Source organism: Sparus aurata, chromosome 18, assembly GCF_900880675.1.
Source record: "Sparus aurata chromosome 18, fSpaAur1.1, whole genome shotgun sequence".
Lineage (NCBI taxonomy): Eukaryota > Metazoa > Chordata > Actinopteri > Spariformes > Sparidae > Sparus > Sparus aurata.
The window spans coordinates 15,921,574-15,946,172 of record NC_044204.1 but is presented as its reverse complement, the minus strand read 5'-3'; the positions used below and the strand labels follow the sequence as shown (position 1 = coordinate 15,946,172).

General features: G+C 41.0%; 1 protein-coding gene across 2 annotated transcripts in view; it reads right to left on the bottom strand.

Annotated features, from left to right (window-relative positions):
* Positions 1–24,599, bottom strand: part of aff2 (AF4/FMR2 family, member 2) — a 187,230-nt gene that overhangs the window by 81,365 nt on the left and 81,266 nt on the right. For both annotated transcript variants that reach the window (XM_030396609.1, XM_030396611.1), the window contains exon 5: positions 2,093–2,137. In XM_030396609.1, the coding sequence (XP_030252469.1) occupies positions 2,093–2,137 (45 nt within the window). The remainder of the gene's footprint in view (positions 1–2,092; positions 2,138–24,599) is intronic.

The window sequence follows — 24,599 nt, the reverse complement described above, 5'->3', positions numbered from 1 at the left end:
TCATGAAAAACACTGGTTGCAGTTAAAGGAGAATTCTGGGATTGTTAAACCTGGGCCCCATATCTACATGTTGTGGTGTGTACATGATTCATACGTACTAAAAATTTTGGTCTTGGTCCAGCAGATCACTTCAGCTGCAATGTAATCCTTTGGGGCAACTCCGACCGTCAAAGTTACAAACGCTAAAAGTGCTTGTTCTTGTCACTGACAGGCAGAGGTTGTTACTGCAAGTGTTTGACAACTTCACAGTTATGATTAATCCAGAAAAAGACCTTTTTGTTAAACAATGAGATCCATTTTGTAACCAGAAACACAAGTCGCATGCAAGGAGAATGACATCTGACATCTCGAGAGCTAAACTGTCAGATCAGTTCAATAGACAGCGACGACTTCGGAAACAAATTATTTCTGGCAGTTCCTCAAGTTAAACAGCTCCCTAATTTTGGAGTGAGACTTGTTGCCTTCTGGTTTCAAAAAAGTTAATCCATTATTGAACAAAAATCTATCTCTCTGTGGCAATTGTTTCACACTTCAGATAACAACATCAGCCCCACAGTCGGAGTTGACCCAAAGGTTTACACTGCAGCTGTGGACCGATTCCAACACAAGTATACACAGAAACATCTAAATACAGAGCCAGGGTGTAAAAAAGCTGAAGTCGCGGACATAATATGTGTAAAGTATCATGGGGGCTAGGAATAAGTTGGAGGGGAACAATGTGTTCAGTAGAATGTAGTTCAGGTGAAAACAGTTGAAGTCTGTTGATTCAATGTTTGTTTCAATGATGTGGAGGCAGAAATCTAAAAGATGGATGCCTTGAAACCTCAATGTATACATCTGCACGGCTGGATACCGCAAGAGGTAAACTACCTGTACAAGTCTGAGGTGTCTTAATGTAGAAAATAATAGACACAATGGAAGCACCAGTGTTCGCCACACCACATGATGTCACAGTATTATCAATGATCCGTGTATGAGAGACAAAGGTGGTCCAAATACTTGAGAAGTCAGTCCTTTGCATGCCTGAAGGACGGTGGTTTGAAGTCGGTTTCATGCAGCTTTTCTTCTGCGCACAATATCTATGATCCGCGCTGTTATCTCGAATTGTGAAAACATCCAAAACAACAATGCTCCTGTTACAGCCGTCTTGTAGCTGAGCCGTCACAGAAAGGGAAAAATGAACCGCGGGCCTACGCTCCGATTCACCTCGCCTCACATTCTGAACTCCCTGATCTTTCCACTTGACACGGCTAAAAACCACAGACTGAATTCAATAGTGCACCGATATTATTGACAAAGGCTTTTCATGCAGCTCACAGCACACTATCTGTCACACAGCCTGTTGGCCAGCATATTGATTTGTGAAAGGGAGAGAGAGGTGAGTGACAGAGGGCAGGGAGGGATGAAGAGAGGAAGACAGACAGGGAGTGAAAAAAGAGAGCTGGCACAGTGAGCGACTTGACAAAGGAGAGAGAAGAGATAGAGACAAATACAGAGAGGAGGATGGAGTGAGGAAGAGAGATATCTTGATGTAAAGCAGTCAAGAGAAGGTCCTTGTCCGTGGAAATTTTCTGGACCGGAGAGAAGATTTGTGGTGAAAACATTTCTGTTTTGACATGGATCCGAAGGAACACACTAACAAAACAAAAAAAAAAAAGAGAGGGGATGGGACACAAAAGAAGGGAAACTGTGGAAAAAACGTGTTGCTTGATGTAATTTCGATGACATCCAGATAGAAAAAAGAGGGAGGATAGAGAGAAAGAGAGATGAAAGGAGGGTACAAGAGAGGAGAAAATGGTGGAAAAGATTTCTGCATGAAGTCATCCTACAAACACAAAATCTTGTATAATCGTTGACCTGAGCCAACAGATCTCCCTCTGCTTTTCTCTCCATCGCTGCCTTTCTCTCACTCCTCCTCCTCCTTTTCCTGTCCTTTTTTTCCTTAAAACCAGACTCTCATGAGAGAGACCAAGGTCTTTGTGAGCAAACAGAAAACAGCTGATAATCAGTGCAATTATGTGTGTGCGTGTGTGCGTGTGCGTGTGTGCGTGTGTGTGTGTGTGTGTTTGTGTGTGAGTACCAAGCAACATACCCGCAAAATCTCTTCAACACAGCTGGAGTCATTTGGTAGGCTGACCTGGATAAAACAAAGAAGAGAGAGAGAGAGACTGACTTAATCACTAAATATAGCTCCATGTGAAACTGCAAACAAAGAAAAGTTAAAAACAATGAAAAGCAGATTAATCTACAACAATTGACAAGTCGCTGTGCCCGATTCTGTGCCTGTCAAGCATTACATTGTCGCACAGCACAAGTACAGTGTACAGATGCATCTCAGGCAGATTCTTAATAGTTCCTTAATCACTTTTTAAACAATGGCTCTGTGAGGTAGACAAAAGCAGATATCTCAATTCTAGACCGTGACCATTCATTTTGCCGCTGTAACCATGATTGCAACTGGCAGTCTTTATTAGCTGTATCCTGTTAGCTAATTAAGCTAACATTTGTTCCATGGCTCAGTTAAAAATGCTGTGTCCAGCTCAGTTTTTACATTTTTAGCCTACAACTTAAAAAGAGTGAACCCTTTTTAAAAGGTCTTTGAGGTGTAATTTGTGGAATATGGCCAGAATTCGAAGGTATAGCTCCAAAAACACAGCGGGCATCATATCATCACATGAAACGACAACTGCTAGCTATCCTTTGATGTAGCCAGCTACAATTAGCTGACATAGCACATGGCTCAGTTAGCTGTGGAGCATCGTCAGCGGGTGAAAATGACATGCAGAACATTTTCACATCAGACCCTGTGAATTGAGTTATCCAACAAACCAGAGGTGATCGTGGAAAGACAAACCCTATACTGTTCTGGTGCGTTTAATTCAGTTCATGTTGAGTTTGAATGGAGCGTGTTTTACGATAAGTTAACGAGACAACTGAGCTTGTCTTAGTTCAGTCAAAAAGAAAGACTAGAATTAAGAGTATTTCATTTCTTGGCATTTAGTGAGTTTATATCATTTCCTTTATTACACTAACAGCTGCCAACTGAAGCCACGGAGGCAATTGGACTATCACCTCTTGTGGTACAAACTGGTGCTACAAGACAGGATGGGCTGGGGCTAGCCAGTTAGCATGCTAACTTCAGTAGAAATCTCTGCAACACAATACACAGATATATCTTTAGCATATTGTCAACACAGTGTATTCATCTCACTCTGTTGGTAATATAAGTTCCATTTTTGAGAATTTTGATATAACATTCTGGTCATATCTTACAAATGACTTTAAATAAGCCCTTGATGGCTAAACACATGCAATTGAGCTATAATACCGAGGCTAGAACGATGCAAGTTATTGTGAAAGGGACTTTATTTTCATGTTCTATTTTAATACCTCCAAACTTATGCTCCCTACTTGGTTAATAAAGTTTTTTCTCCTTTGCCATGCAAGTAACAAACAGCTACTACTCTAGGTTATGCGGTAAGCTAGTTAGCCAGCCAGGCACAGATTGCTTCTCATGTGAGAGCAAAAAACTCACTGTCAAAACACTTCCTTAGAATTTTGCTTGTATGTTTTTGATTTTGGGAAAAGTTAGAAAAAGTCCCCACCCAAACTCCTTATATTCCAAGAATTGCTCTGGCTACAGCCCACAGTACTTTGGCGTGTGGACAAATCCAAAGCTTGACAGGTCATGCCACGTTACGGTTACTAAGTTATGATCAGACGATCTGTTGGGTCAACGTCAAAACATTCATCAAACTTGAGACATTCATTTTAAAATGCCGAATTACAGCTTGTGTTGTAAATCTACATATATTAACACGTCAAGGTCAGAACATTTGCACATTTGGCTGTCTAAGATGATGCAATAAAATAGTTAGGATTATATTTACCCCTAGTATGATTTACAAATACTGGCTCGTGTGTGGGCAGAGAAAAGTAATGGAGGGACATTTAGAAAGCTGACATGTTTTAGTTTTCAGAAAAGCCATAAAATGCCTGTGGTTTGGCCTGTGTCGTGTTAACCACAGGGTCATTTCAACCCCACAAATCACTATGGGGCTGACTGTTTTATTCAAGGAGAAAGAAACAGGCCTGTTTGACCTTAAACATATGCAACTACTCTGATTGAATTTAACAGTTCAGCTGCTACACGCTGCTCATCTGAGTTAACATGTGTCCTTGTCAATAAAGTCGTTCCTATTACACTGCAGTGATCCGGACTGAACATTATAGTGACATTACCCCGGATGCCTGGACTGTCAGTTCAGACAGGTGTTTAACTGTCATGACACTATCTGAATCAGTCGTGGAAGGTGAAACCAAAATAAAATATCAATGTCAAACTACAAACGCTCAACCTTCAAATATCAAACACTAATCACATAATTAAGTCTCTGTTGCTGGAACCTCTTTGCTTTGTCAGTTCAGCCAAAGTGCATATTTGCTGCTAATACAAACTACAGAGCTATTCTTCTGTTTATTCCAAACAAACCATTATTGCCGCTGTTGGAAACCCATGATTTTGTTAGCCCAGACCTACAAGACACATGAATAAATATCCATTGCCAAATTATCGCTTCCAAAAAGTAATTGAAAACAAAATAAAGCAGCTCGCCGGGTCTGATCTCTGCTTAGATCAATCCAACAAACAGACCCATTAAAGAAGAAGAAAGAGAGCGCAGAACAGCTGGAGGAAGACTGAGAGACTCTGAGAGCAATTCACTGTAGAGCTCATGTCTAACATATTACAGCACCATAACCTCTGTCACACACCATTAGTAAAAGCACCAACATGAGCAGAGGAACAATTTAGCAACCAAGATGAGGAGGATGACATCATCTTCTGCCTTCAATCACTGACCGTTGAAACAACAGAACAATAAAAGTGATCCTAGTCGGCCTGTGTGTGTGTGGCAGAGTCAAACCTGCCTGAGCTCAACAACAAAACATCCACCTGGAAGGTTTCTAGACATGAGCTGTACTTTCACATGAGCTCATTAGTCCTCATCAACATCATGTTTAAAAGCCAGTTAGTCGAAGGAAAGCCAAATTGGTAGGATGATAACGTGTGCTTTCCAATAAAAGCGTCAAGGCCACTTCAGTGTTTACCAGACATCAATTTTATTCTTAGTGGTCCGCCACATATTGATTTTCTATTTTTGGAGCTGCGCGTCCTGTTGTCACTCCTTCAAGGCAGCGCACCCATCAGTGAATAGCAGGATGTTATATACTCCGATACAGTGGAGGGCGGTGTGGTGTTTAGTCCGCCTGTAAAACCAACGAAGAAGAGGAGGAGGACTATTTAACGCAGCTGGCTTGACCGCAACTTCTTCTGCATCATCGAGATCAAGCCCCCACAAAGAGACTGCGGTAAAGTGAGCCGCTGTCTGATTTTCGTTGCGCCTGAACTAGAGTCAGCATGGTCCTAGAGCAAAGTCAAGGTCCTAAAAAATACTTATAGCATACGCGCTTTTGCTGATATGTGGTCTTTATGAAGATTGAACATTGTCCTCATACCATCTCCTATCATGCATGAAAACCGAAAATATTGTACTTGAATATATTGCAGCAATATTTCTTGAATTTTGACTTAATGGTCAAAACCAAGTCAAAAGATCTGCATGTTATTCTGACTTTGACCTTTCACCAGACTAATTCCTTCATTGGTCAGTTCATCATTGTCTTTGCATCTTGTTCCTAATGTCTTACTCTATCACAGGAACATATTTGGTTACATTTCATTGCAGCAATGCAGAGAAATCTCACTTCAGAATCACCTCCAAAATGAATAAACTATCGATATAATTCCGACCTTTAACCTTGTGTCAAATCAATTCCTTCATAGGCTTGTTCATCATTGTCTTTGCATCTTCTTCCTTTTGTCCTATTTTGGTACAAATTTGGTTACATTTTACTATATACGTCGAGAAGATCCTTGTCACTACACAGAGAAAAAAAAGTACAGTAAAAAAATGTACTAAACTGTACTTACTACATTTTCAGTTTATCAACACATTAGTTTAATTATTTCAGTTATATAGGGTATCATTATTCACCATTACACAGCAAATTCTCAATGCTTTTACTGTAACCCTGGATTTTCAGGTTGTCTACCACTATTTATTCTGTTTGGACAGCCATTTCTGAATTGATTATCAGTATTATCACTAACTTTTTCCCACTAAGGTATTTCAATACATCCATACAATCATGTTACCATTATACCATGTAGTCATAGTATGGTATGTTTACAGAAAGACATATTTGATGAAACACAAGGAGTTAGCTTTAGAGCACAAACCAGGAAGCTGACAGCGTTTTCCAGTTAAAAGAGAATAAAAGCTTTAATAATTCCTCAGAATAGTTAAGTCAGTGTAGATAAAAGAAGAAAATAAATGTGACACATATTCTCTTTAAAAAATAAAACCCCAGTCTTACTTTGATTTTTATAATCAGCGTTGAAGGATTTGCCCTGATAGCAACTGACAATGCTGCTGCCTTTACATTATTTATATATGTATTAAAAATACATATACCTTTTAAATCGTACATTTAAATAGAAATGTAGAATAAACATTATATACATTATAGTTATATGCCAAGGTGTCACACATTAATGATGAACAATGTACCAGCTTTTGAATAAAAAACACCAAACCAATGAGAATCAGGCCATTTGTGCACTACTTGACTCATCCTGCGTCACGTTCCTGATGGGTTCAAACTATCAGGTGCTACAGAACATTTAAATGTGATTTCCCACTTCAGTATAAAAAAAAGCCAGACAAAAAATGGAAATACTCATATGATTTCAGGCTCACTGACTCCGTCTATTTCTGTCTCTATCCATCCGTCTATACATCTGCCTCCCGACTGCCTCTCTTTAACCATCCCTGTCCATCACTGTTGTGTTTAGTTCACTGGAGCATCGCACTGACACTACGAGGGGTGTTTTGGGTGTCAGACTCCTGTTTTGCTGTGTGGATCTCAAAACCAGATGGCAAGCTGTTTGTATTATCATAAACATCTCACCATTTCATCATTTATAGACAGAAGTCTATTCCCACATCAGTGAATGGAACCTTACTTTAATGGATTTTAACAGACTTACATATACCCTGTGTATGTGTGTGTGTGTGTATGCGTGCGTGTGTGTCCCTAATTGATCTGACTGTGAGATCACGGTTAATGTCAAGGACTAGAAAATAAAGGGAATATAAAAGAGAAACGAGCGATGAGTGAGAGCCGGAGAGGAAGTCTGCAAGAGGAGAGAGGACAGAATTCAGAGAGAAAATAGACACCAAAGAAAAATGAGAAAGAGAGAGAGAGTGGGGGGGGGGGGGGGGGGGGGGGGGGGGGGGAGAGATTGGGGTGGAAAATATAGCAGAGGCAATTACTGAGGCAGAAATCCTTTCTCTCTGAAATAGCTGCTCAGATAGATAGACGTCTACACACACGAACACGCCAACTCTCTCTCTCTCTCACACACACACATGTGCCAACCTAAAGGCGGATACACTCAGTCACTCACAGACAGGTCTGTGTGGATGCATGGGGACACACAAAAGCACAGTCACACACACACACACACACACACACATACACACACACACACACACACACACACACACACACACACTGTGATGCAACTCACCTACTTCCATTATGGAATAATGTGTTGATGATTTTTTTTTTCAAGATGAGAAAACAAAAATAATTGCAAGTTATTTCTTTGTTGATCAACTCATCATTTGCACATAAACACACCTGCACACACACACACACACTGTAATAATAACCTCACATGGCAGATATATCTTTTATAACTGTGCCAAGCCGGATCTCTACTGCGGTGCTGAAACCTTTGTCAGACATGAACGCAACTTCTTACACAGAATATTACATTACAAACCGGATACTATGCCCAAAAGTCCACTTTAATTCAACCAAGCCTAATCCAGTGTCAAGCTCAAATAGTCCTGTATCAAAATTTTAAACAACTCACAACTGTTTACCCTTCATTCATTCTCACCAGATTTAGAATTCAAACTGCTCAATTAACAGTCAAGATCAATGCAATATTAGTGAGATTTAATGAAATTGTTGAAAAACCCCTTCCTCACAATGTTAAAAAAAGTACTGGATCTGTCTCTTAATCTGGATCCACATAAAAGTTTAGTGGGGTCTATTCTGGACTTTGGTGGAAATTTGGTGGAAATTGGTTCTGTGGTTTTAGTGTCATCCTGTCGACAAACCAACCAACCAACAAATGGGCACGGTTGGAAACATACCCTCCTTGGCGTAGGTAACAAAGCACTTTGTCAGTAGAAGCACTCATCAAAAACAATGGTAATCTTACTGAAAAGAAGTAGTTCATGATTGAATTAAATCTAAGCCCGGAGTCACGTGGACTGGCAGGTCACTTGTGTTTTGTCATTACACTGCCTTTAGTTTTAACACAGAACTGCAAAAATAGATGAAGTGGTGGTTGTATGTTTTATCTCATTCTCATTTCCTGATGTCTCAGGGAAAACCCCACAACTCTCGTGGTCATGTGCAAATGTTGCAATTGATATTGATCTCTGGATTAGATTAGATTAGATTAGATTAGATAGGCTTTATATATCCCACAGTGGGGAAATTCACATCACAACAGCTCAAGATGCAACAAGTACAGGAAAAAGGAGTCAGATGAATATGAATTAAGTTAAACAGAAAATAAGATATTTACAAAAAACTAAGTGATTGGAAAAGTGATTGTTCAGCTAACGCTTGAGTTAAACAGTCTGATGGCTGTGGGGATGAATGATCTGCAGTGGGTGTAAGAGTCTGCTTCTGAAAGAGCTGCTCAAGGCTTCCAAAGTCTGGTGCAAGGGGTGAGAGGTGCTGTCCATGACTGACATCAGCTTGGCTAGCATCCTCCTCTCACCACCACCTCTATGAGGTCCAGCGGACAGACAAGGACAGAGTTGGCCCTCCTAACAGTTTGTTCAGTCTCTTCCTGTCTCTGGCCATTCTGCTACCTCCCCAGCAGACCACTGCATAAAGCAGACCACAGTGTCATGACATGTTCAAAGTGATGTCCTCTGCACCCCAAAGGACCTCGGTCTCCTCAGCAGAGGGAGGTGACTTCTTGAACAGGGCATTCATGTTGTCAGTCCAGTCCGAGTTTATTGTTAAGGTGAAAAACCAGGTATTTGTGTTTTACCATCATCTTTATGTCCAAACCCTGGATGTTCCCTGGTGTGATCCATGGTGTCTTCCTCTGTCTTAACAGTTCGATACGCATCTAGATACATGGGCTACGATACGAATCAGGGACGATACAATTTAAACACGGAACAATTTGGTGCGATTCGATGCGATCTGATACAGTTCTGAACATTTGTTTAATGTAGACATCCAATTTCCATTATAAATGAAAATAAGCAATTCTATAAAAGTGGTATTGCTTACCTTACCATGTCTTGAAAGCCATCACTCTCAACCACACTGTAAGGTCGTAAGTCCTTTGCAGTAAAACGGGCTATAGATGCCGTGATTACCCTGGACCTCGCCGAGTTGTGGCTAAGTTGTGGCTGGAAAAAGTCTTTAATAGCCATGTCGTTGTCTTGCGTGTTCTTGCTTGTGCTAGCTGTAAGGTTACTAATGTTAGCATCCACAGACTCCTCGTCGCCTGCGTAGTTTTCTCCATGCCATCTCACTAGGATAGTTTTCAAATTTGAAAACTCACCTGGCGAGCTGTTCTACAGACCTTACATTTGGCCAGACTTTTGTCCAAATGTCCCTCCTTCTTATAAAATCCAAATCTCTTCCAAACTTTAGATTTCAGATTAGCTGGTGCATTGTTTACGGTATCGGAGTTGTCGGACATGTTGTTGTTGTTGTTCTTGTGGTTTTTCCCTCGGATACACTAACATTACTCTCGCGAGAATCTTGTGTTGACCTTTAACCTTTTAGAAGAGTTGAGAGACGCTCTGCAGAATTAGCAGCAAAGCTTCAGTCAACAGATACATGACTTTAGAATTGGGCCATCAACCGGTTAATGTTAAATTTACATCTGTACAGGGGTCCGCATTCCGATGTAGTCGCATCTTTAACGTTAAAAACGGTTACCGATTCGTATTGGTGAATCTTTACACCCCTAGCGAATAGTATAATAAAAATAGTTGAATAATAGTTTGATTGCAGCAACATCTTTCAGACAAGTTCAACAGGGGCAACAAAAGATTGGGAAAGTTTTGGATTGCTCAAAAAACACCTGCTTGGAACATTCCACAGGTAAACAGGTTCATTGGTGACAGCTGATGTTTAAGTATGAAAGGGGCATCCTGGAAAGGCTCGGTCATTCATGAGCATGGACGGGGCGAGGTTCAACATGTTGTTAACCACAGTTAAATTGTAAGTTATGGCAGCCTTTTTTTTTTATTTCACACGTGGCCCTGTCTGGAAACAGGGTTGAACTTTCATAACATTGCCTGGTTTGTCAAACAAAGAAACACTTTGAAGTTAATTAAAACTGGGCCAACAAGTTAAGGTGTAAAACAAAAAAACATGCATAAAGAAATTGTTGAGTTTTGCTTAAATCCTGTTTTACATTAGACAATAAATACATGTGAGATTTTTTAAATGTGTATAATTGTTGAGCTTTGAATCCTCGAAGAGCTGATAACAATCTGACTGATCATTAACGTTGTAATCACTGAGATAGCAGTGACCACAGCAGTGGTTTATCAATGATATCCGTCTGAAGCAAAATGTCCTACATATAACGTGAATTATGGCCATGGCTCCATTCTGATTGGCTAAACGAGTCCTCGTTAGATCAATTTGTCCTATTAGAGAGGAGCCAGTTTACGCTGCGTGAGCTGCCACCTCTACAAATTGCACAACAAACACATTCAATGTGATTCCACTCAGATGATTTCCTTTTCTATAACTGTGTCTTTTCATGTTTCCAACCCACCAGAGTGTCTTGTTTCTTTTGTACTGGAATTAAAAATCATTAAGAGGTAATTATAGTAATGTGTTTGAGACGGCATGAAACAGGCTCCTCTCTCTCTTTCTGTGTGTGTGTGTGTGTGTGTGTGTGTGTGTGTGTGTGTGTGTGTGTGTGTGTGTGAGGGAGATGAATGACTAAGTGAAGCATCCGGGATGACAAAATATGCATTTATAAAAACAACCCTGAAGAAATGCAGTCTATCCATGTCTATGATAACACAGAGACAGTAACATTTGACTTGGAGATCGGCAGACGGTGACGATGAGAGAAAGAAAAGGAGGAGATGCAAAGAGAGACTGAGGGATGGTAATGAGCAAAGAAACAGAGCGATGTGCAAAGACAAAGTCAAACAGAATGAAATCTAGAGCCTGATGAATGTAAACACATTCTCATGCACTGTCCACGGAGAGCTATTAACTCATCCTCTCCCATTTTCTCCTTTATTTTAGAAACTGTTTCCTCTGCAAGATGAGGAGAGGGTTGACTCTGTTGGCTAAATTACACAGAGTGAGTGAACTTCATCTTTTAACGCAGCCCTCTTCCACACCAGAGAGCGCAAACTGTTGCTTTGCCGTCATGAAAAATGTCAAAGTCAAATGAAACCTGCCAATCATCCAGTCTGGCGCGATTGAAGTTTGTGAGTCGTGTACGGTTCAGACTGAAGTCCAACAGGGTTTGGAAAATCTTCAAGGATTTTTTGTCCACAGGCTTCTCGTTTATTCAGTTTCATCTGCTCCTTTTATCATCCATATTTCAGCTGTTTACAGAGCTGGAGTGACCGCCATCACTGGGATTACCAGCATGCTAGATAGATCACAAGCACTGCCCTCAGAGGAGACTGTGTGTGTGTGTGTGTGTGTGTGTGTGTGTGTGTGTGTGTGTGTGTGTGTAGTTTTGTGTGTGTGTGTGTGTGTGTGTGTGTGTGTGTGTAGCTGTGACTCAGTGTGTACACTGATAAGTGCGCATGTTTGTGTACAAGTCTGCCCAATAATCTGAAGACTGTTGAGTACATCTGTCACCTCATGTGGCCTCTTCACACACTCTTTTCTTGACATGAGATGACTTGACGTCTCTTACATAAAAGGTCAGCTGGTTCTCTGGCTTGTATTTTAGCTCCTGTGGTGCTCAAGTAAACTGCACTTATGCACATGTTATGTTCTACAAGAAAATTCCTTGTCACTAAAGTGGTTTTCATATTGTTGGCGCTATAGTCGTCCCTCTAATGTTGAAGATATGTCGAGGACAATTTTTCCAATCTTGGTAACTCTTAACAATAAGGTGTATGTAATAAGAGCTTACAGAGTGGTGTAGTGATGAATCCTCAAACCTGGGAATCACTTAGCATTTTTGCAATTCTGTCTCAAAGTCAATGGGTTTCTGAATTGTTTTTTTTGTTTTCAGTTAAATGCCTGAAATAAGTTTTCTTCCACCACATAAAATACATCATTAATGTCCCACAATTCAACTATGACGTGCTTGCATGTCTTAAAAACAGCGGTTGATAACAAGTGGCTAACGAGACCACAGAAATTGTTGGGGACATTAAAAGTCATCACACCGAACACGGAGACTCATGAACTCACTAAAACCATCTTTAACAAGGACCTTAATACAAAGTTCTCTCACTCCATCCATCACTGGCTGACTAACTCAGTCACTCAGTTGTGATTGAACAGCAAACATTACCGTACTGCTGCAGCACATAACCCTTTTGTGTACGACGCTGGCCTTTAATAGTGATGGTTACAGCTGTGTGTGTTGCTGTGCTATCTCCTTGAAGCTCTGATGGATGAACAGTGTTTGACAATATATTCTTGACATTGTAACTGAATGGAACATAAAGACAGGTGAACAGGAAGAGGATTTTGTTTCAGGGGCGGTTTATAAAAGTTTCTATTTGTACTTCTTTTTCCTTTTGTCACTACAGTATAGTGCAATCCACTGCAACCAACATAACCAACATGAATTTACTCCGGCTGCTCTTGTAACTTCAACTACTTTTATAGCCTGTGGGGGAAAATAAGAGATGTTCAAGGCCAGAGCTTAAGATTTTCTCAAATTTACAGAGAATACAAGGAAGCAGGATATTTCACAGAGAAACTTGGGGTCATCTGAAAAGTCTGCCTGTCTCTGCTGGTCCAACTGCAGTGATGTACTGTAAGGGTGTACAGGGTGTGGGTGTGTCAGCACACTGGGACATCACCCACATCACAGCTCAGAGAGAGCTGTGAAACACTGATTCTCAGGCAGTGGCCACAGTTTTCCGAATATTTGCATATTTGCAGACATAAATGAAAACAGCAAAGTATTTTTCAGCAGATTTCAGCAAAATTATACCTCTATATGTTACAACTTAACTGTTCTTATTTCGAATTTTTTAGTCTTTATCTTGTCACAGTGCTGTGCCTAGGTTCACTCACAAAAACCAAGTGGTTAGGGTTAGGAAAACATCATGTTTTGGCTTAAAACACTATCAAGGATGTATATTTTCCATTCTGCCACAAACACAGCTGGAAATTGTCTATGGCTTGCAAAAATGTTAACTGGGGAAATGCCATCTTCATGTAATCACAGGTCTAACGTCCAAATATAACATGTTCCCAAATGTGATTGGGTTTATAACGTGTAATGTTTTTTGTTGTAATGTGATGCATTTAATACATGTTCACCTGTTTGCCTTGCCTAGAGGTTAAACGTGACACTTCACTAGAATGACGCCATCTTTAAATTTGCATGCTTCTCCTGCTAAGTCTTCTCCTTTGACTTTAGAGTTGCTTGTTGTCTGACCACTACAATGTCCACAGAGCTGCCTCTGTAGCATAAGTGACCGACAAAGTTACCTTACTGTGCACACACATACACATGAAGCGGTTTCCCTCTCCCTCTCTTTGCCTCTTCGCTCACTGTCCCCCTCTTCCCTCCAAATCCCCTTTTTTTCCCTCTTCCATCTCTCTTTCTATTTCTCTCCCTCCGTCTCTCTCTCTCTCCCTTTTTTTCCTCCATCTCATTCTCTCCGCACCAAGCTGTGGAGAGGCAGATAAGGAGTTGATTTACCATCCAATTAAATGTCGTCATTGAAACATTGCTTCAAAAAAAAAAAAAAAAGCCTGTCGTTTTCACCCTGCGCTAATTGGCCTTCCACTAGCATGTGCGCGTGTTAGGATATGTGTGAGTGCCGCCGCGTTCTGTGTGTGTCTTCTGCTTTACTCAGGACTGGCAGATTCAGACTGCGGCTGCTCCCCACTTTAAAAGAGGGTCATTTTGAGTTCAAACTAAGTTGTATGTGTGGCTGTTTTTGTCTCTCCTGCCATCCCATGGTGCGTCCCACCGATCCTTTCGTCTTTTTTCTAAACACTCAAGCGTCCAGATGAGCTAAGATATTATTATTATTTTTTTTTTTTTTCAAAACAGCTCAAAGCTCCAGTAATTAATGTTTTTTGGGATTTTTATAAAAACTGAACCACTGCACATGAAAGGGGTCACTCAAAGTCACAAACCCAGAGAGAGTTATCACCAAACTCTGCAGCTCTTCAGAGGCTAAATCGCTAGCTTTTATCCCAGTTTCAGCTCACTGTTTTGGTTTTAAAGCACCCTTCTATTCGCTTCGGTCTTGCCTCTCACATAATAGTCCGGTGGCATAATGAAAATACTGTTACGGAGGTGTTAAAAGCACCAAATTTTGCATGGTGTTTCCTTAGGGTCTATAGTGTAAATTTGGCCTAGGAGCCCTCAGAAAAAAAACTTCATATTAGCAGTATATCAATATCAATGAAATATGCTTAAAACACAGTGATTTTCAAGTTCCTGCACAAGATAAAGTGTTCAAATGAATCCCAAAGTTAACATTTTATAGTTTTATTTATGTGTATGAACTTTAACATTACTAAAGCTTCAATACATGACAAGTATTGAAAAAGTATCATCTTTATTGGCCCTGTAATTAATAATTATGAGTCGTTACAGGTGCATTTGCAAAGAGGTGAGCAGTCTTGCCAGCCCATAGAGCCCCATTGTGAACCCGGAAATGTTGAGTACACCAAAGTTTTATATTAGAAATGTACAGTGCGGGTCCCCAGTATTAACAAACTGCTGGTTGCTAACTTGTATATGTTGGGCAATTTGCATAATTAGCATTATTAGCATTAATTAGCATTAGCCTATATGGGCAATATTTCAACAACTGCTTGGCCGATTTGGACAATATTGGAGTGGTTTTGGGGGTTATTAAGGATGCTGAATCTATTTCTGACATTTTCAAAATTCAAAATGACAATTTAAACCAAAAGTGGCCATATTTCAACTCCCGGTGGACCGATTTTTATTAATTTTGAGTTGATTTTGAGGTTGTTTATATTCTTAATACATTGGACCTGCATTTCAGAATCAATAGAGCACAATGTCACTGGTGTGAATGTTGAGACCTAATATTTCTTCAAATTGCTTCAGTTCTGCTTGCGTTTTTTGGCTGCTCAATTTTGTGTGATTGTCACTGTGGTAACTGCATCAGGCAGAATACTGGCTGGATGGAAAGATGGACAAAACAGAGCTTTTTATATTTGGATCATATCATCTCAGTGCAAGTAAGTTGATCAAATAGAAGCAAATAACAGTGATTACAGTATGTATGTAGTGCATACATAAAGTCTGTAAAGCAAATTTAGCCATTTTCTTCAAAACACATTAAACAGGTCATAAATGTATTTCCTTAAAACATGTAAAAAGCCATTCAACCATTTAGAATTTAATTTTGGAGCTAGGCTCACAAACTGTGTTTCACAATTTCTGTGTTCAGGATTTAATGGGCGGGTCAGAAATCATGGCCGCATTACGTAACACGGACATGATTTGCACAAACCTGCCCTGCTGCGGAAGCCATATAAATACATTCAGCGCATTAGTTTCGGAGGTTTTTCCGCTCACTCTCGAGTCATAGCATCTCTTAGAATAGTTTGCAGCTAGCTAACCAGTCAACCAGTCAGGCTGACAACCCGGGCCAGCGCGGACATAACGTGCACGGGCTCAGGTCAGGTCGGGTCGGTCTTGATTATTAGGCCAGATCTAAGCTCTAAGTGTAAGTGTGTGCTTATGGATGTTATAAATATTGTACATTTGGGCAACTAAAAGCATTTTGCTGAAGGTGCAAATCCTGAAAGTGATGTTACATCGGGCATCCTGTCATGCCCATGTAATGTTAGCAAATGTTATTGCATTTAATCATGACATGATTTGGCCTCATTCCCTGAGCGGAGTCCATCTGACAGCACAGTGATAATCTACAGGTAATATTTTATGTGCACCAATATAGGGTTTTATGTTGGTGTGTAATGTAAAACATGGACTGTGAGGAACGAGGCTGAGCACTACCAGTGTCTGACTCAGAGTCAGTTTCTGGCTCGGATGGCTCAAACAGGTCGGGCTGGGTCCGTCCGATGATGCTGCTAGCTTCCATTGTTACTGTAGGTTAGGTCCTTGTACAGTACATGGAGGAGGCTCTCCTCCCGCGCGTTGGCGTGGTTCCAGCGCCTCTAACTGACACGCCCCCAGCGTTTCACAGCAGAGAGAAGTGCTTGTTTTTCCATGATTTTCAGACCTAATTTTATATACTTGGCAATTGTTTTAATCTTTCAAATTTGGCTCAGTGGTCAATAACACATGTTTCTGTGGTATGACAAACTCATAACACAAATTTATTTCTGCTTTACACATACTTTAATGTTACCACAGCTACCAAAATAAGTTAGACTACTTTGCTTCATCACCCCAAACCTAATAGCGCACAAGTTCTGGCGAGCAGAAAGAGAGGGTGACTGGCTACTGCAACAACAACATGCCTTGAAGAGATGCTGCCCTATTTCTTTGCCGCTGGTCATCACAACTACTCAAGATGGATCACATGGCATCTGCGCGACATGCAGCACCTTCCTGCTACTGCCAAGGATGACCTCCTCGCCGGAAGCCATGTGTGCTGCCACTCAGATGGTGCAGCTGCAGTGAGTGGAGATATGTTTGGGGAGCAGACATGCATCAAGCAAGGGAAGGGAGTGAAAGGCATGTGGTGGTGGGGAACAAGAGAAGAATGGAGCTCTCTACCCTCTTTATCTACGAGCTTGGCCTGGTCCCTGCATCCATCATCGGTAAGTATGGATGCCTCAGAAACAGTAACAAGTCTGTGATTGTTCAGCGTCTTGAAATACTTGTTCTCAATCCCCACCCACCAGACGTTGTAGTCGTTGATGCATCGCAGCTAATCTATCGCGTGGTGTGGCCATTGTAAGGCACTGTGGCTGATTTCGCAGCCAGAATGGGGCACCGGCTTGATCACTACATCACCCAAACATTTGTTATCTTAGACCGGTATGAGCAAGTCTCTGCCAAAGACCACGAGAGGCAGGGACTGGGGGGAGCTCAATAGAGTACAACTGTCACTGAAAACCCCCCTACCTAGCCGCAATAAAGTGATGAAGGACAAGACAATTAAGTGGAGGCTAGGCGAGCTCCTTTGCACACAACATAGGAGATCACATCAAGATGGTCAGACAGTATTGTCACTCATGACGAAGCAGCCAGGCGTGGTGCTAAAACTGTCCATATTCTCAGCGACAACACTGATGTGTTTGTGCTCGTGGTCTGTTGGTGCTGGAGGGTGGGTATCACATGTCACCTGCAGATGGAGAGGTGGCTATGCATGCTCCCTCGGGTGTGACACCACCTCCTATCCTGTTGGCAAAGGGCCATGAGAGTAGTACCTGGTGACCTGCGTCACTTCATTGGACAGGAGGGAGCTACTGATTTGCAAATCACAGAGACAGTGAGGTTTTTTTTTCCTGGCTCTGTACAGCCGCAGGAAGTCTGCATCTCTGAATGTCGCCAGATATGACTTATACCGAAAGTGCAAAACCCCCCCAGCACTGAAGACACTGCCTACAGAGCGCAACGTGCACCTCCATGGACGGCGTGCCCATCTACAGATGCTGCTTTGGAAACCAGCAGACCGCCCTGATCCACCAGCTGTGGACATCACCAAGTTTGGATGGAACAAGAAGGAAGGTGAGAAGGAAGGAAATCATCATGCCTGTCCTGGATGCAAGCCCCCTGTACCAGCTACTGCTTCTGCAATGGCTATGACAGTACATGTTGCACCCAGCTCACACACTCACAGCAAGAAGAGCAAGACGACAAAAATGTAGTCGAAGAAGAAGATGTTGATGATAAATATATGGTTATATAGTGCAGAGTAGCAGAAGTACAAGGTGCTATTGCTTGATGAAAGTTTTCTAGTTTTCTGCTGTGATAATTTTGGGTATACTTCTGTTTTAAAATCTGTTCCAGGACTCTTGTGTTCTAACTGTAACTTGTATTATACTCTTTTCTCTATATTATTTAGCCATAGTCATAGTTTGATATGGTACTTGCCTTTGTTACCTCCAATGTCACCTCAGAGTGTAATGTTATGTGAATTAAAATGTACATATTCTGCATCATTTGGATAATTGTGTTCATAAATATCCTGCAATTTATTTTTATTGATTCAGTGTCCTCTAAAACATCTAAATTGACTCAAAATTAATCAAAACTGGGAGTTGAAATATGATTTAAACTGCCATTTTGAATAATGAAAATGTTGGATATTCCTGTCGGCATCAAATGTTGATACTTCATGGAGAGCACTTTGATCTATGCCACCCTCACAGAAGAAGCACTTGTGAATATCCAGTCGTTGCATTTCATCATTACATGGGCTTTCCCCCTCCAGATTCAACAGCAGTACGTCTAGCTATGTACTGTCACACACAAATAGGATTTAATGTGATGTGATGCAGAACTAATGGCCAAACTATGAACTCAGTAGATGGCTAAATGAATAACCTAAAGTTGAATTAAAAAATAAAAGAGAAAACCCAAGAGCTCTTAACATTTAATCAATTTTTGCTGCCTTTTTTCTATAATTTCACCTATATTATACAGGGCTTTTGAGTTTTTTTGGGGTCTAAGATGTCTTGGTACTCTATTTTACACTTATAATTTGGAAGATCTACTGGCCAGAGCACAAATTAACAAAAGGAAGCTTTTTTAGTGGTCTTAAATGGCCATTACCATGAAAGTTTTACTCAAGAGGAAAAAACAAAAAAACGTTTTTCTTGGATATTGTTTTGTGAGTGATTTGACACTAAATTTCAATATTTCAGCTGGGCTCCTAGGCTGAAATCATTCAGGAGGTCCTAAAGAAGCTTCATGTAAAATTTGGTGCTTTTATCACCTCGGTAACGGTAATATGTAATTTGTGCGCTAACCAACTGGACTATAAACCGTGTTTCGAGCAGCGGCAGGCAGCTATTTGCAGCCGGAATGTTATTATTTGGACTTTGTTGTGGCCTGTTTGTGGTCTGTGTTTGGTGCTTCTTGTTTCAGAGGTGCTTGGAGAGGCTGGGTGTGGCTTTGTTGCTGGTCGGAGATGTGCCGGCCCACACACCTGCAGCACATTGAGTATAACCAGCACCTGCATGTATACCCAGACCTTCCCTCTGCACGGTGCCAGATTATTGTCACCAGCTCCAGTGTGTGACCCGACCATACCTGAGAAGCGGCTCCTCAACCACTCGACACCCAGCCTCCCACACTTCTGCAACCCCTCACAACCACAACCGCCAGAGCCAGCCTCGCCTGTAAACCATGAGCCTCCGCCTGCACCACCCAGGAGGCCCTTTGGCTTGCGCTCGAGCTCACCGTCTCATCCTACAAACTCATCATTCTTGTGACCAATAAATTCACCTTTCAAGTCACTTTTGGGTCCACCTGTTCCTTACTACAAGCATTTAAAAAAAAAAAAGTCTTCAATAAACCCACTCCTGAAGAGAGTGCTGCAGTTATGACGTACACTTGATGGCTAACCTGGAAGTTAGCATCGTCCTGGTTCCCTCAACAAAAAGCCAGTGGGATTATTTAATTGGATTCTGGATTATTGTCACAAATAAACTCTGTGGCAAACACATGTTTATAATACTTGCATGGTTTAAACTGCATACCCTTCACAAATGAAAGACACTTTTAGGATTTTAAAAGTGTAAATGAATTTGCCAGAAGCCAACAAGCTTTAGTGTCACAAACACTAAACACCTCACAACACTATAGAACACGCTTTACTATAAACTGATTCATCTACAAGTTGTAAAGTCAGAGTTAGAATAGTTTACAATTTAAGTTGAACTGTAAAGACGGACTAGTTAGTAGATGAGTCCTTAGCCTCTAATAAGCAACCGCTGTTTTTAAGACACAAAACACCTTATATTTAAGGCATGGGATATTAATTCATTATAGAACAAAATGTGAAAATCTCTTAAGCTTGTAGTAACCACAGACCTTCAAAACTCTTTGACTTAGAGACAAGGGTACCAGAAGTGTCAAAATGCTGCCTTTTTATCTGGTTTTAGGACTCATTCAACTGGCAGAAAGACAGAGTTGGTGATTAACTTTTCAAGACAGATGAGCATCTAGCCAGTAGCTTATGAAGCGGGCATATTTCTCAGGAGTTAGTGGCTGAAACAGAGTCAAAAGGAGTTTGAATACTGGATTAACATTTGTCACGTGACAGATAAGGTGACCAGATACCAACAAACCATATCTCGAACACAAAATGTTTCTGTGTGATACATTGAGGGACACATCAGCAAGGCTGAGATGTAGCCTGGTGTAACATTGAGTTATATTGCCTATCTATCTTAGAAACTAAACAGTTCTATTCTGGCCCCTTAACAGAATACGATTGACTCAGTAGCACAGACTCATGTACTGCGCCGTTTCCATCATATTCCACCTTAATCTGCTAGTGACTTTGTGGTGACTCGTTATATTCCCTGTTGGGAGTAGCAGACTGTGAAGACGCTGACAGGTTAACCTGCACTTGACCTGCGTTTGCGCAGTTTGACTGACGTCAAACACAGCCCTGTGATGTCAGCCTCCTCTGCTGTCTTACAGCCGCTGGATAAAAGCCAGGTTTTAGAAAAGAATCTCTTCTGAAGAGGTTTGGATTTAAAAAAAAAACTGGAGCCAATATTGCTCAATGTTAAAAATGTAATGATTGATTAAATAATTAATGATAATTAATTCAAGTGTTGCTCTAAGTCTGCTGTCTGTGAAAATAGACAACTGTTTGCTACAAACACTGTGATATCTCAGGGCTGTGCGTCTGAAAAAGCCTGTTCTCTAACCAGAGTATTTGATACAGTCTCTCGCTCTCTCTCTCTCTCTCACACACACACACACTTACACACACAAAGAGTCTAATAGTCTACCTTTCTCCATCACGTTCTTCCTCAAGCGCACACACACTGAAAAGAGGGTTTTTATAGAATTTTAATAAATCCATGGGAAAGCGGTCTCAAAACTCATTTATCAAACATTTAACACTGACTTAGCCATTAAAGGGGGCGAGAGAGGGATAGAGGAGAATAGATTGAAGAAGAGGAGCTATGATCAATGCCAGTGGACCATATAATTGCACCAGGAGTGGTTTAGCTGAAAACATTAGCCTTGTTTTCTGATGGATCACATCCTGGAGCCGGCTAGCCAAGCTAAACGCTTCAATCTGTATTAGTACGACCCAGAGTCATCCATCCACTGGAGCCGAGCCACTTAAATTAGCAAAAAGTTTTCTACACAATTGATAGGCTGATAGCTCAAATGTTATGTTTAAAGACAGAACAACTGGTGAATAGCATTAACCTCCTGAAAATACTTAAAGCCTTCTCTTTCTTTGTTCTTGATCTTGCAGAAGTCAGTCTTTTCAGTAAATATAACTGACTCAATCCGCTGCATTTTCAGCAGACTTTTTTTTTTTTCTCTTAGCTTGATTCCACACATCGATTTGAACTACAGTGCACTATTCCCACAGCAACAACAATAACTGGCACTGACCTTCCACTGAGTCATTTCTTCACCTAGCGCACCATCAAGCGTGCCAAGAACGAGAGTTTTCCGACTCACTCTCTCCACATCACAGCATCTTTTCTGGCTGCTCTCCTCTGAAAAATACTTCAGATCTGTGACAAGTGAAAACATCCGCTTCAAGAACCATTAGTCCCCGCTGCTACGTGGACGTTTCACCGCACGGTCGGCTGCTGTGTGGTGTCAGTTCATAACTTCCCGTGTTCAATCATGCTTCATTGTTTCTGTATTTATTAGATTTCATTAGCAGGGCATGCTTATATTGCACGACTGCTGCTGTTTTCATTGTAGTTTTTTTAAACTGCTAAATTGAGTTAAAGGCCCTGCACTCTCACACAGGTCTTATTTGTTATTCTGGGTGATTAGACCTCTTCTCATAGCATTCTCCACTGAAAATGTACTGCTGCAGCAGCACCATATAAAGCGGGCTAAGTGCCTCTCCCAGCACCAATAGACCACACGAATGATATCGTATCGTATCGTATCACAATCATTTGTATCGTATCAAAGCCTAGCCTCAAGAGCTAGTCTCGTTATCTAGTCTACTTAGACTAGTTAGCTAGTCTCTAACTAATATGAAAATGTTCTACTTTGGCTCCGATGCATCATCCATCTTCCCACTCTAGTAACTTGTTACTAAATGTACAAATAAATGTAGGGAAGAGGTATAAAGTAAATATACAGTATAAAGTAGCATAAAATGAAAATACTCAAGTAAAGTAGCTGATATTGTACTTAAGAACAGTGCTTGGGTAAATTGTACAATGGTTAATTCCAATAGTGGTTGTTTGAACCTTTGCAAATTAATATCAGTCCCAAATATCAGTTTTCAGTCTCCTCTACTCCTTAAATCAACATCAGCCCTGAAAAAGATATTTTGGTCAACCCCTAATCTACAGCATGAGTGAGTAAAAGTTGATGTGGATCCAAATAAAAATCAGGATGTAGCTGCTTTAAATGTGATTTATTTATTACTGGTTAGGCTTGATTGAATCAAAGAGCATTGTCAGGGTTTGGCAAAAGGATGGACTCTACTGGGTGGCATTCTTGTTATTTATTCTAACTTTGCCTTGAGATTATAGTCAAAAGTGAAATAGTTAAAACATCAGTGAAAAGCGAGCATCCGAGTAATACATGGCATCTCTAGCTGGGCCAACATCGTGTTGACATATAGAGTAAAGCACACAAAAAACTGTGATGAGTAAAGTGATGTTCTCAGACTGGGTTTTCAGTCATTTGCATGTTACAAATGTCAATGTGATTTTGAATGAGGTTTTGTTACTTCTGGAACAGATCCTGGATGTTCCAGCTTCACTTCAGGCCTCTATTTCCTAAACAGCTCAGCCTCCAAGAAAACTTCTGAAAGCTGCATTCAGTTTGGTCCCCAGCAGGCCTGTGAGCTGTTCTATTATCCCGTACTGTAAAACTGTCAATACAATCTATAGCTACAATACGTTACAGTTTAACAATGTGAAGAAATTTGAATTAAATTCTATTAAGATAAACAATACTGCTTAGAGCACTTTTGAGGCTAAGTAACCGCCGTGTGGAGTCATTGCTGTAGATGACATCTATATTACAGGACAAGGGGAGGGAGATCCAGTACTGTGATTAATGGTAAACACAACCCTCCTACATGAACACCCCCCCCCCCCCCCACACACACACACACACACCCTCTCTATGTGGCATACACACATTCACCAAAAAAGAAAAACCCCTTTGAAAACACACACACGACACACACAGCCATATTAATGGAAAGAAAAGGGCTTTATATGGTCACACACACTCTGTTTTACTTAGAGAATAAAAAGAGAATGATTGACAGGTGTGTGTGTGTGTGTGTGTGTGTGTGTGTGTGTGTGTGTGTGTGTGTGCAGAGGCAAAATTCAAGCTGTGTATATTTGATTTGTTCTGTTGGCAGGATGTGTTTGAGTGTGTGTGTGTGTGTGTGTGTGTGTGTGTGTTTGAGTATGTGTGTTTGTGCTGGCTGTGTGTGTGGTCCGTCTGTGTGTGGCTCTCAGCATGACGTCTGCGTACCGACTAAATAAGTGCCTCTTGAGAGGGGGGGCGACCAGTGCGAGGGTGGAGGGCTCCTCCGCAGTACAATAGGGCATCAGATGTGCGTGTCTGTGCGTGTGTTCCTCCGACAATTTGAATGTTTATCCACGCACACACATACATAACTCCCAGAGGACTGAATGAATCCTTTTTTGTGTGCGAAAAAATTAATGGCATCACTTCAACAAAATTATTGTTTCTTACAGTGATGGGACACTTTTATTCAGATTACACATCCTAAAAAGAAAAACAACCCATTGAAATGCGGTGTGGGAGTTTTGGCCTTGTGAAAAAATTAACAGCATGGTAATTCTGGAGCACCACAAACTAGACAAATATTTCTGATTCAAAGCACAGTCTTTGAGGCTTATTGTACTTCAGTTGGGTTCCACTAGCATTTTGGGAACAAGTGGAACAGTACCAGTCTCTGGAAGTTTTTGTTTCTCTAGACACATGTAGTGTTTTCACCTCGAAGCATCTTATCGCTAATAGAAGACAAAGTCAAAGCAACTTGGATGTATGAAGTGTTTTATTAAGAGGACAATTCAGCAGAAGAAGACAAGCTGTTGGCTCATCATCTTCCTTTATCCTC